The sequence below is a fragment of the Pempheris klunzingeri genome, chromosome 7 (genome assembly GCF_042242105.1).
Source record: "Pempheris klunzingeri isolate RE-2024b chromosome 7, fPemKlu1.hap1, whole genome shotgun sequence".
Taxonomy (NCBI): domain Eukaryota; kingdom Metazoa; phylum Chordata; class Actinopteri; order Acropomatiformes; family Pempheridae; genus Pempheris; species Pempheris klunzingeri.
The window spans coordinates 11,617,559-11,630,797 of NC_092018.1; the positions used below are offsets into that span (position 1 = coordinate 11,617,559).

A 13,239-nucleotide genomic window follows, 5' to 3' on the forward strand; every position below is an offset into this window, starting at 1 on the left:
ACAATATTTCGTCTATTGTATATGATTTACTTCGTGTACAAGGAGGCAAAGATACATGGAGGCTCAATTAGAATTTAATTGCAGGGTTTTAAGTGTAATCTGTGGCTATAACAGCAGACTGTTTTAATAGGCGATTCAATTTAAAAAACAGGAAAAACACGAGACACCTAGGGACCATATGTTCGCTTCTGCCTGGAAGTCTCCAAAAAAACACCTACATAAATCAACAGATAGTTTCCAGATTAATCCCTGTGACATCTTTTAGTACCAGAGCGCGGCCCCACGTGGGGAGTCTGCATAAATCGCATAGTGTTGGAGGTGATTGGACAACATGTCGATGATTGGCAGCAGGATGACGCGCAGTGTAGACACTTGTCTGACTCTATTGGCTGTCTTTAATGGCCGCTCCTCCCTCAGACCGCACACCATTGGCTTTAGGGGCTTCGCGGAGGACCCGGGAAGTTGTAGTTCTTTACGGCAGACGCACATCTGTAGTGCTTATTATCGACTGATAAGAATTAAACTACACGTCCCGACGTCACGGTACGGGCTCCTACAGTTGTTGTGAATATGTAATTGCGCTCGTGCGACCGGTTGCTTCTAAATTTGGCTTCGCAGGCGCAGGCAGCCACAGTCGGTGAGGTGGTTGCTCCGCTGGTGCCGTGTGAGGATGTGAACATAAACGGTGGCTGTCGGAAATTAAGCGATACATGCGTGACGACGGGACGCCACGGAGAAGCTCAGTCGCGGACAAGCGGAGTCATGATGTGCCAGAAGTCGATGCATTGTAGGGAAAATCAGAGAAAACAGAGGCTTCGTTGTTAGTTTAGAGGGAGAACATTAAGCTCTGTGCGCGCAGAATAACGCGGTGGAGATTTTGGAGAAGACTGAGGCAGCTCCCGCTTTGATTACCACACTGAATGGACTTTTGAAATACTGTCTAAAAGAAGAAAAAAAAAGCCAGTCAAAGATCTGAGGATGTTTCCATTCTTCACGGAACCTGCACAGAGCTGCAAACCGGCCACTGACTGACCTTTTACGCGCGGGGAAAGATCCGTGCGCACGCATTTTGTTTTCGTGTTTATGTGGATGAACTTTGCAATACATTTTTAATGATTCGAGATCTGAGCAAGATGTACCCCCCAGCACGGCATCCGGTAAGTAGAGAGCAGAGGCTGCCAAGGCAGCATGTCTAAACAGCCGCGCGCCCGATCAGTTTAGATCAAGTTTCCGTGCCACTGCGCGCTCGCACGGACAATTGCGCTCATTGTCAAAGTGCTGCAGCTGCATGTGTGAGTCTCTGAGCGTGCGTGGGTTAACGTGTAAGGAGGCTGGATGAAGCCAAAAGGCCACCCGTATCACAGAGGCCTATTGTCATCTTACAGTCTTGTCTGTGTGTGTCTGTGTCTGTGTGTGTGTGTGTGTGTGTGTGTGTGCGCGTGCGCACGCGTCGTGACACTGAACTTTGGTGGCTCAGTTCTTCCTCTCTTCCCCCACACGCTTTTTGGTTTGGGTTTGAGGTCCCCCACCAGCCAGGACAGCCGTTAAAGTTCACTGTCACCGAGTCCTGCGACCGGATCAAGGAGGAGTTCCACTTCCTGCAGGCGCAGTATCACAGGTAAGAGTCTGGATGGAGATGAGACATTAACGCTGCATGGGAACATCTGCTCATCACTTTCTGATTCGGGCTGAAGAATGATTGAGCATTTGATCTGTGTGTCACTCTGTGTCCACATTAGAGCTGCAGTGATTAGTCACAGCTTGCTGACATTACATGCGGGACAAACCATTAATGAGGAAATAATCAGATCGATCATCAGGGAAACAAACCCTTAAACTCAAACCCTCAGATAATGTGAGAAAAGGGCAGTTCTTGTGATGCTGACCTGCCAGTCATGTATGAATCATACTGTCTGACCAACATTTTTTTGTGAAATTCATGATACAATGACATGAAATACAAGACAGAAAAGTCGATTTTTGTTTAGGATCTGATTGGGAAATAAAACCCTCTTAGTTGGAGGTAAATGTCCATCTGGAGATCCCATCTAATGATTCTCCTCAGACCTTCCGTAGTGTGTGGTGACTAACCACAGGTGAAGCCCATCAACCTTGGTATGCACGTCTCTCTCTGCGAGCTCAAGTGGCGTGAAATACTTTTTTACCAGACATGATGAAGTGTGAAATACACTGCTTGGAGGCAGAACCATACGCACGATACCAATGCATAATAATCGCCCACCTCTGGCCACCTGGTAATTATTACCCAATCACCTGGTGAGATGAACCAGCGGTCCAGTTTGCTGGCCAAACGTGGATCTGAAAGAGCTGTACCAAGGATAGTGTCCGCTGCATGTGTAATACTTTGATCAAACTGCTGCAGACACGTGAAATCCCACCCGGAGGGAGACACTGATTTGCCGAAAAAGGGAATAAGGATTGGTCAGACACACGCTGAGTACACATCATTATCATTTTCTTTGGAGATATTTTGTTTTTATTCAGAAAATAGTAAAATTAAACTTTGAGCTTAGAACATTTGTCAAAGTAATTGTCACAAGTAATATAATTTGAAATATCTGAAAAAGCTGAGCTTTATGACACCCGTTATTGTGTAATAACCTCCAACTGTGTTGATTTTCACCCTTGTGCTTCATTTCAAAGACTGCATAATTCCACTATTGGCTGAGCAAATTCACCTTTGTGGCTGATGGGACTGTCAGAAATGCATCATCATCAATCTGAAAATTAAGTCTTATGTTCAATCTGCCAAAAGAACTGATTCCATACTTTGTATTTCAAAAATGTTAAAAATGTCTTCATTTTGTATTTGTATTTGGCACCTCAGTGTCTTGGCTTTACCTGCAACACTGTATACCTGCCAGTTTTCTCATTACCTACATGTAGAAAAGCTTGCTGTAGTAATATGTGGAGGCTTTCCAGTACGAGACAACATTTGAAAGACTTAAACTTTTGTGTTACCACAGTTGTAAAATGGATCCTCAGTGCATGGTGGGTTTTTTGTTGATGGTGCAGTTTGGGCATCCACTCACACTGTAAGAATATATGATGAGGTTTGTGTGGTCGTTTATTGATCCATTAATTACTGCTCTGTACCTGCTGAGTAAGTGTCTGCACAGGAAACCGATGTGATCTGTGCAACTCTTTTTTTTTTTTTTTTTTTCCACTCTTTGTTACACTTAAATCTAGAAATGCAAATTTAAAGTAACAGGATGTTACAGGCTCGATATTCTAGTGTAATTTGTTTCATGCAACCATACATGTTAGGGAACTTGTAGAGTACCATATTTTTAAGTGAGGTGTTTTATTTACTTTTTTCAAGTTTTTGTATGTGTGATTGTGTGTAAGCGTGTGTGCGTGTGTGTGTGTGTGTGTGTGTGTGGGGGGGGGGGGGGGGTGATGTGTGTTTGATCATGACATACACTAACATTTTCCTTCTGCCTCACAGTCTGAAACTGGAGTGTGAGAAACTAGCCAGTGAGAAAACTGAGATGCAGAGACATTATGTCATGGTGAGTCTCATTGACTGTGTGTGTGTGTGTGTGTGTGTGTGTGTGTGCATGGATGCATTAGCATTTTTTTGGTGCATGCCAAAAGAGGAACAGTGAAGATCTTTTTTAACCTTGCTTTGATCTTTGTTTTTTCAGTACTACGAAATGTCATATGGACTCAACATCGAAATGCACAAGCAGGTAGGAAACTTTTTTTTTTCTTTAACCCGAAAAGAAGAACTGATTCAAACCACACTGCAGGAGGAATGCAGATGGTACATAGGATCAACTTTTGGTTTTGAATTTGAATTTTTTTTTTTTCATACTAGCCGACATTCTGTGAATTTGGAGACCATTTATTTATCACCACCAGTGCTATGAGGTTATGGCGAGAAAGACCAAACTGCTATCAGTTGATGTCAGTTTTTAATCTTAAAACTGAAATATCTCAAGTTTCAAAATGTGTTTTTCCAGGCCTTATGTTTATATAGTTGATAGTTTCAACAAATTCTGCAAGAATGCATGAGTCCTAATTGTTGTTCCACCCGTATAGTGATCTCTTCACCTTCACCTCATCAATAAATTCCCTGTGATGCAGCGATGTTGTGGTGTTAGCCCCAGTTTGTGCCTGCCATGTGGTGTGCCACCACCACATTCGAGCAGCACAGCTAAGCATCTGATCACTGAAAATCCATAAGGTTGTTTAACAACTATCGCTTTTTAAAAGTTATTTCCAGAATCCCTGAAGACTCTTCAAAACAACTGGATGAATAAATACTGTTTGCTGTATGTTAAACAACATTTATCATGCAGCAAACTACTGTCTTTCCTAATTCAAACGAAGATGACAGTATGACAGTATCTCCCTCAATTGTATTGTCAATATTATTGATGTTTCTTTCCAATCTTTTACATTTTAGTACAAAATAATTTGTTAACATTTTGCTGGTGTTTTACAACAATAATTATTTCAGGCTGCCTATATCAGTTATACAATACAGTTGCAACTTGAGAAACGGGCCAAAAGTCCAACATAGTGACATTTTTTTTATCCAGATGATTAGAGGAGATTCAAATACAGCACAGCGGTAAGTATTGTTAAACAACCTTTTGGGTTTTTCAAAAATCACCAGGTAATTATTTTTAGGAAAACTGGATGCTTACAGTAACTGTGACTTGAATGTATTGGTTAAATACCCCAGAGTGTATATTTAATGCGTTATATTTCATAATGGAATGTGATGTATTTGCAGAGTAAAATAGCAGCAGTTAAGTTGCTTTGTGAGGGTCAGTAGGGATTTCACATGTGAATAATGATTTCATCAGTGGAATTGAATGAGAAAATAGGCTGAAAAATGACTCCAGTGAATGAGGATTTGGCCTTTAACGAGCCTTTACATTACTGCTCCCTTTTTTTAAACACGGAAGGTCATTAGCATAAATGTCTGTGTTAACCACACATCAGCTGCTGGGCTAAATGGGCCACAGCTAACCAGCTACACGTTCATTTGCAGAGAAATGGTGTGTGCAGTGTGTGTGTGTGTGTGTGTGTGTGTGTGTGTGAAGAGTGAATGTGTGTGAGCGCAAGAGGAAGTGATAAATGCTTGGCCTTTGTCTTGCTCTGTGCGTGATTCTCTATTTGTGTGTATCTATGCTGTGTTTACTTTTCAGCAGGCATGAGTGTGTGTGTGTGTGTGTGTGTATGTATATGTGTTTGTTTGTGTGTGTAGTGGGGTGTCTATATAACAGCCTGTATGTATACTGTACATGTTTACTTAGCTTGTGTGTGTATTTGTGTGTATTTGTCTGTATGTGCACTGCAGTTGCTTATTTTCATATTTGTGCATGTTGTTCTAGTGCGTATGTGCTCATACATTGTAGACATTTACATTTACATGAGGGTGTGTGTTGGTCTTTGTGTTTGTCACATGCAGCTTTTTACTGGCACACTAATCAGACTTGTCTGATGAAATATGGGGTGTCTACTATAAATCCTGCTGTGTGCTGTTGTTTGTCTGTGTTTGAGTGTGTGTGTGTGTGTGTGTGTGCGCGCGCGTGTGTGTGCACGTACATGTGTGTGTGTCTGTGTATGAGAGAGAGCGTGTGTTTATTGCTGGAGAGGGAGAAAAAATAGAAAGATGTAAAATGTGGCCTGTGGCTCTGTGTGGTGCCCGATGATTTCTGTTTTGGAGAGTGAATCCCTAATTTCTGCCAGCAGTCTGTGTGTGCATGTGTGTGTGTGTGTGTTTGTATGTGAGAGTGTGTATGTGTGTGTGTGTGTGTGCGTGTGAGGTGTGGAATCAAATGTTTTTGATGTGCAGGCTGTGTGGACTTGTGCATGGGCATTAATGTATGTCTTCTATCTGCAGCATTCATATGACGATACAACGTGTGTGGCTCGTTGAGTGGGTGATGGTGGTGGTTGTGTTTTATTGGGAGGAGGGAGGAAGGGGGGTGTTGAGCTTCACTCCCATTAAGGCAGTCGGCCTCCGCTACCGAGCGGATTGCTAATATTGCTTATTTAGCATTTTCTGAGGGTAATAAGCCCATTGATTTTTGGCTCTGCTCTCTGTTTTATTTACACAGAAGGACTCTGGTGCCCTCGTTAAAGAGAAATTGACTCGTAGATGGAGGAGAGGAGGTGGAGAGGGGTGAGGAGGGAGGACGGAGGAGGGTGCAAGCAGTGTAGAGCATGGGACTGAGCTGCGAGAGGACAGCTAATCAATTGCAAATTAGCGGGGCCAAAAGAGAAATAAAGCAAGCGAAGGATGGGGGGAAAAGGGATGAGGGAGGGAGGAGAAAGTGGTGAAAGAGGGAAGTAATAAGATATTTTGATACTGACGACTGGCAGTGTTTTCAACAAGGTCTGACAGCTCATTTTACTGCAGCATACAGGGAGCCACTTGTTTCATTTCAAGGATTTTGGTCATGTATTGTTTTGTCCGACATTTTATTTTTGCACCTAATTTTAGAAAATACATTTACTGTAGAGCAAGATTAAAAGCATATTGGAACCTTTAAATTACAGTTAATCAGTTTTTAAATGACTAGACTTTAAAGGACTGCAAATATTTATTCATATTTTATGTTGGTTTAGAAAAAAAACGTTCATAAAAGCATTTAAATAACCTTCAGATTTAGGTTTACATCAAATTTTACTCCTGTATATAACAGGAGGATGAAAATGGTGGCAGACTGAGAGAGACCATAGTGGTTTACAACCTGTCCCAACCACAAGGGGTCACAAGATCAAACTGAGCAGTCCTGAGATGTCTGGAGCAACATTTTGGGAAACAGTCTTAGTATCTTTCTTGCTGAGAATTAGATGAGAGGATTCACACCAATCCTGTATCTTTCTGGTAAATATAAGGCTACAGCCATCAGGTTAGCTTAGCTTAGCATAAAGACTGGAAACAGGGGGAAACGGCTTGCCTGGCTCTTTTCAAAGGTGACAAAATCTGCCCATCAGCACCTCTTAACATCTCTTGTTAACACTTTGTATCTGGTTTCATATAAAACCAAAGGCCTTAAGACAACAAGTTTGTGTTTAACAAGGAAGAATGTGCTGGACTATTTTTTGGGCAGGTGCAGTGACTTCCTGGAGCCCATGCTGGCCGCCTTTCCTAATCTTAACTTTTTCCTGTAAATTATTATTTAATTTTACCGTAATTTCTAAAAAACAATATATAAAGAAAACTGTGGAGGGAAATCTCTTTTATAATAAACTGCCAGGTGCCTGTTCCACATTTTTTTACTTGTGTTTTCATATATGTAAATATGGAAAAATTGAATGTACTCTGGTCTATCGTCAGCCGAGAGAGTGAATGACCACTATTAACCCTGTCTGAAAGAATAAAATTTGTATTGTAACTTTAGTAAGGTGCAAAAACTACCCAAGAGCTGCATCATATGAACAACAAACTAGCTACTTTTTCAGGTTGAGCTTCTTGGAGCTTCTGTGTATTGCATTCTTTGTTTTTCCCCTCTGTCCGTCCCTACCTATCTAGCTGTCTTCCACACACCCACTCACACACATTCTTACAGTCATAAGGGAATACAGCCTTTATATAGTGGGGTCCATTAGGTGTATTAGCTGGTGGTGAAAAGTGGTGCTGATGTGGTGCTTACAAAGCTCCACAGGGGAGATGGACATTTGATCTTCTATCTGACCCAATCTGACTCCAGGGCTCCTGCCTGATCTAATTTCTTTGTTGTTAGGAGTTAAACGTGCAGGTATTCGAGCTGGGCTTTTTTTCATTCTTTTGGGCAACATATTTCCTGATAAGTGGTATTTGCTGGGATGTTTTTGTGCTACACCAGCTCACCATCCAGCGATAAAAAAGAGAGTACTGTAATCCAAGTAGGTGCTCTTCGGTAAATAATGACAGCATATTCAGTGGGAAATTCTATTATAGCCTTTTTTTTCAGATAGAATATTTCAAGGTGTCAGAAGTTCTTAAAAGTCAATGGCTCAGGCAGATCATTTATTGCATGTTGGTGATCTGATCACAAGGGGCAAAACATAAAATAAGAAGTTGATGTTTTACAGCTATTGCTCACTGATTTTTGCTATTTTTTAACTGGAGGAACATTTCTCCAGCGATTCACATGGAGGGTCAAAGATAAATTCAGTGCGCATGATCTTTCCTCTGAGGTTACTGGGCTTTATGTAACCACAGAGTCCTCTAATCTTGCAATAAGCTCCATGGATCGACCCGGTGTGAGTCCTAACCTTTGAGGACTTTTTGTCCAGTCGTTTCTTATTATTTATTCACTGTCAAGACGGTGACAGGTGCAGGTCGAGGCCTGCTCGCTACAGAAACAAATTTTCCAGGTTTGCTCAAACCACAGGACACTTTTCAAGAAAAAAAAGGAGACCTGCTTTTTTCGCTTTGGTCTCAGCAGCGTGAACAGACGTGTCGGCCAAACAGGCTGACACCCCTGCACTCTGGCCGACAGTCACGATTGTCTGCCATTGATGTAAAATGTCACCTGAAATTGGTTGTGTTGCCTCGTAGAAAAGCATCTCCATTTCCTTTTCTGCTCCACTGCTTTTGTTTCCATTTCTTCTCCAACATCTCAGGGCCACCTCTTCAAAATGACTCGATTGAAGGTTCAGGTTGTGGAGTTGTTAGTGGAGATCTGCGTCTTTACAGTTAATCCAGTATCTTTAGAATCTTTAATAAGACACTACTGTGCTTGTCTGATAATCTAAAAATAAAACCATTGCAATTCCAGAGTGCTATATTGATGGTTTTTTGTGTTTAAGCTTATTTGCTACAAAACACATAAGGGTTGCAACTAATGATTATTGTCATTATTGAGTAATCTTAATAATTAAATAATTAATCAATGATTTTGACCATAGAATGTAAGAAAAACTAAAAAAGGTAAATAGTTTACTATCACCGAGCACAAACCTGTAGATATTCACATTTACTGTAAATATTGACTAACAATTTGATTATCAAAATAGTTGCCAATTAATCTGCTGTTGAACAACTAATTAATTAATTGACTGGCCATTTCAGCTAAAGAAATTCATATATCTAGAAAACCATGCAGTTGTGTTCCAGACAGCCATAAGTTTCTGTTCATCTCTGTATGACGTATGAATTAATTAGCAAACTCTTAAGCAGACTCCGTTAGAAGATACTACAGTTGTTTAAAACATCCTAGTGGCCATTAGGTTTGCATTCATTTTTTTAATCAAAGTTATATCATGGCTGGATGGTACAGTGTTAGTGCGCATTGATTTGAACGGTCAACGCTGGTTTGCAGTGCTGTAAAAAATGAATGAAAACCAATGGCTGGAATGGTAGCGTAAATACAGCTGAAAGTTGAAACTGTACAAAACACATTTAAAAATGTAAAGCTGGAGCTGGGGTCTGATGGCTTTTGATGCTGAGATGCTTATGATGCTGACAATGTAACTACAACGTCAACAGCTCAGTCTGAGGTCCAAAGACCTTTGCTGCAAGTCATTCTCCGTCCCTCCCTCTTCTCATTTCCTGTTAGCTCTCTACTGTCTACTCTCCAATAGAAGTATAAATGACCCCACAATAGGTCCAAATCAATCACATGGTCCTCGGCACATTTTACGTTTCGATAGGCAACGTTGTCGGTGCCTGGCAGTCCTTTTATGTCTTGGCGGATGTGGCAATATCTCATTAAGCCTGATCTTCACCACTGTAGCTATCTGCCATCAATTCAACTCTTTAAGCTAGGCTAGAGGAAGCAATTCTTTTATTCATTCATTTCTTAAGCTGCAGCTAGGGTCACCAACTCATTTCCCAGCTTTAAAATACTGAGCACGGCCTCCTTTGCTTTTAACACCTAACACAAAAGTGCCCCTGAGCAAGGCACTTAAACCCCAACCAACTAATACAGTGGAGTTTTTCAGAGGTGAATAAGCCCTGGGCAGCTCCCCGTTGTGTATGAATGCGAAGCAGAACCGAGCTGAAAAAGGGCATGTGTGCACAGCAAGCCTTCCCTGGATAAACGTTAAATATAAAATGAAAATGTCAGTGTTTTACGTTGTCTGTGGGAGTGTGTGCTGCTGCAGTGCTGTATTAATCACAGGTAAGTTGAACTGCACCCCCCCTTGACTTCTCCACCTACTTGACACGAAATGGCTCCCTAACGCTCCCCTGGTATTTGGTGCTCAGACATCTTGTGCCTTTCAAAAAATATGTTTAAGATCTATATTCATGGCATCTGACATCTTGCCTTAAAAGCCTGGCACAACACTCAGGATTATTGCATAAAAACACATTGTCACTAAGAATGAGAGCCCTTGGATGTCATAGATTTTTTTTGTATTTTCTGACATAGTGAGATAGTTGTCAGTGATGTGAATTATCATGCCTGAACACTGAATGAATCAAAGCACTTAGTGGAACCTTTTGAGAACTGAAGGAATGACTACAAATGTCTGAGAGTGAAGAAGGCTCAACTCGAGGCTGAAGCTGCTTTTGCCCTTTTGTTTGGTTTTCTGTCTGTGTGTTGTCTGGCTAAGCACATTTTTGGGGAACATGGCTGCCACCCAATGGACTGTTGGTCTGTCACACTGAACGCTTCAAGTATTAGACATAATATGTAAGAATAACCTGTACCCTGCTTAGAGTGAAGTAAGGGAAGTCTCTGTGTCTGTTATGTACATGAGAATGTCATCTGCAAATGCTGTGAGGTGTCTGATTTGGAAAGGGGATGTGACTTCATTTTGCCTCACATGCTGAAGTGGTTCAGGGGGAAAATGAACAGACTTGGAAAAATAGTGTGCAGTCCTGTCTTGTAAATTGGAAAGGGATTACAATTTAGTTTATTTATAGGTCAGAGTGAATAAGTTTATCCACTGCCAGCAGTTTAGAATATAACTTTAAATCAGCTTTCAAAAAAGATACCGGTCTGTAGTTTGTTAGGTGCTCAACTTTCTTTTGTAACATTGAGATTAGGATTACATTAGTATGCTCACAGAATGCCAAAATATTGAAATGCCATATATGAAATTTTTTTTAAAGTTTTGAACCAATTTTTGGATTGAATTTGACTCAACTGAAAACTAATGGGTTGTGGTCAGCCAGGGTGGCAGGGAAAGTCTTAATATATTCCTCCAGACCACAATATAACACAAAATAATCAATCTATGAAAACGACTTGTGAGCTCTGAAACCTCCAAAAAATTGCGTTGTCCATCTGGTCATTAAAGCTAATTGCTGACTGTGTGTGAATTCAACTAATTAAGTCTTAATCTGCAAGGCTCAGTAATTTCTCTGTGACGTCAGGATAGAAATTTTTCTAAAACTGTCAAACTGTTTCTCGTTGCTTGATAGTTTGTATGATCAAGGAAAACACTGCTGCAAGCTTTTAGAAAAGTCATGGGTCCCGTGGGTGACCCCAGATTCTTCCAACCATTGGGCTTTCACTCGACCTCTCTTGAGGAAAGACTTCCTGATATATAGAGATATAGTTATACGTGTATATAGTTGTGCGTGTTTAGTCTTACTAATAACAAATGAATGTTTATCCCTGTGTGTCATTTAGTGTGTGTTTTTGAGTTGCACTACTAGCACTCCCTTTGGGATGGTGGATCAGGCAATTTCCTGTTCAAAAAAAAAATCCTACCTGATGTAGAGAGAGAGAGAGTGCTGTATAATCTTTAAAAGACAACCCTTGGGTTTAGTAACAACATGTGATGAATACAGAGAAGGTTGTGGAGGTGTGTATCTGCTTGTGTACGGGCACACACGGTTGTGTTTATTTGTGCCACCCTGCTGAAGTGTTTCTGTAGGTTTGCTCTCATGGCCTCTGGGGGCTTCTGTTACCACTGATACCAGAGCAAAGTTCACCTCTGTCAAGGTTACATACAAACAAGCAAGCCCTTGACAAGGTTAGAGATGTAGCATCTGTGTCGGACTGTGAATTATCTCACTCTGTGATGGCTTTTTTAGCAGTTGGCTCTCTATTTAGCTGATTAAGGTCGACTTAATCAGCTAAAAATCTCACATGTGGCTTGTGTTTTCCTTCAGCTGTCTTGCTCAAGTGGACGCCTTCCTCTGTTCTCCTGCAAATTCTCATGAGGACCAAAAACTGGGTTTATATTCACAAATTATCCATTAGGCTGATGTTGATTGATGCTCAGAGAGTGCAGCGGCAGGATAACCTTCCAGAGATACTGAAGGATAAGTGGTATAGCCTGACTGATAATGGATTTTTGAGGCTGATGCTGATATTGATACGTGTTAGTTAAAAAAAAAGTTGATAACATATTGGCCAATTTGATGAATGTTGAATAACTCAAGTTTGTTAAAAAGTTACTAGCTGACGTCTCTTAAAAACGTGTGAATTTTGTACAGAATTGTGAAATTTCTGTATTGTCAAAATTGCTGCCAATTTATGTTCTGTCCATCATCTCATTATTTTAGCAGTTGGCTACCAGTGAAAAAGTTATATATTTCATAAAGTCTTACTAACTCACTCCCTGGTTGACATATTTTTTTTCCAAGTGTTAACAGTTCATGAAGTTATTAAGAGAATAATAACAACAACATTTCTACATTTTAGTCAGTTGTATCTTGGCTGATACAATCTGTTATACAATAATCACTTTGCAATTATTTATTTTTCCTGTTTTGGTGACTTTGGCACTGATTGCTCATTGCTGTGGTGCCTGCACACTGCACTTCCTTTAAATCACAGTGTGGTCTATTTCTTGCATTTAAGTTTGCGTTTCTGATGGTTTTGCTCTTCCTGTTCTTCCTTCGATTAAAATGCTTATCTTAAAGGGGTCCTGTGGAGTTTTTTGTAAACAAACAAAAGTTATGTTTACATTCGTTGTTAACACATTGTGTTTATCCTTGAGATCTAACAAACATGTTGAGTGCTTTTCCATCTTTCTAAAGCATAAGGAAAGCTGATTTTTTCAAAATATTTTAAATCGAGCTGTATTTACGTCCATGTTTACAGTCTTCTTCTTCCCTGCTTTTACTGCAGTGTATCTTGGCGTGTTATTGCCCCCTGTTGATCAGTGGAATAGTGAGGTAGCATTGGTAGGACTTTTTATCGCATGCACGAAATAAACAAAATGGGGACCCACTCATATAAAAACATTTCCATAGTGCTACTTGAAGTCTAAAACTCCACAGGGAACCTTTAAGTGCCTTATACTGTATGCGCCTGACTTCCTGTGAGCCAAAAATAAACCTCACCAGACTTGGTGTTTCTAACG

General features: G+C 40.7%; 1 protein-coding gene across 3 annotated transcripts in view; it reads left to right on the forward strand.

Moving 5' to 3' along the window:
- The first annotated feature begins 988 nt into the window (after positions 1–988).
- Positions 989–13,239, forward strand: part of LOC139204316 (transducin-like enhancer protein 4) — a 32,791-nt gene continuing 20,540 nt past the window's right edge. For all 3 annotated transcript variants that reach the window (XM_070834314.1, XM_070834315.1, XM_070834316.1), the window contains exons 1-4: positions 989–1,157; positions 1,521–1,618; positions 3,470–3,533; positions 3,669–3,713. In XM_070834314.1, the coding sequence (XP_070690415.1) occupies positions 1,113–1,157; positions 1,521–1,618; positions 3,470–3,533; positions 3,669–3,713 (252 nt within the window). In that variant the 5' untranslated portion in view covers positions 989–1,112. The remainder of the gene's footprint in view (positions 1,158–1,520; positions 1,619–3,469; positions 3,534–3,668; positions 3,714–13,239) is intronic.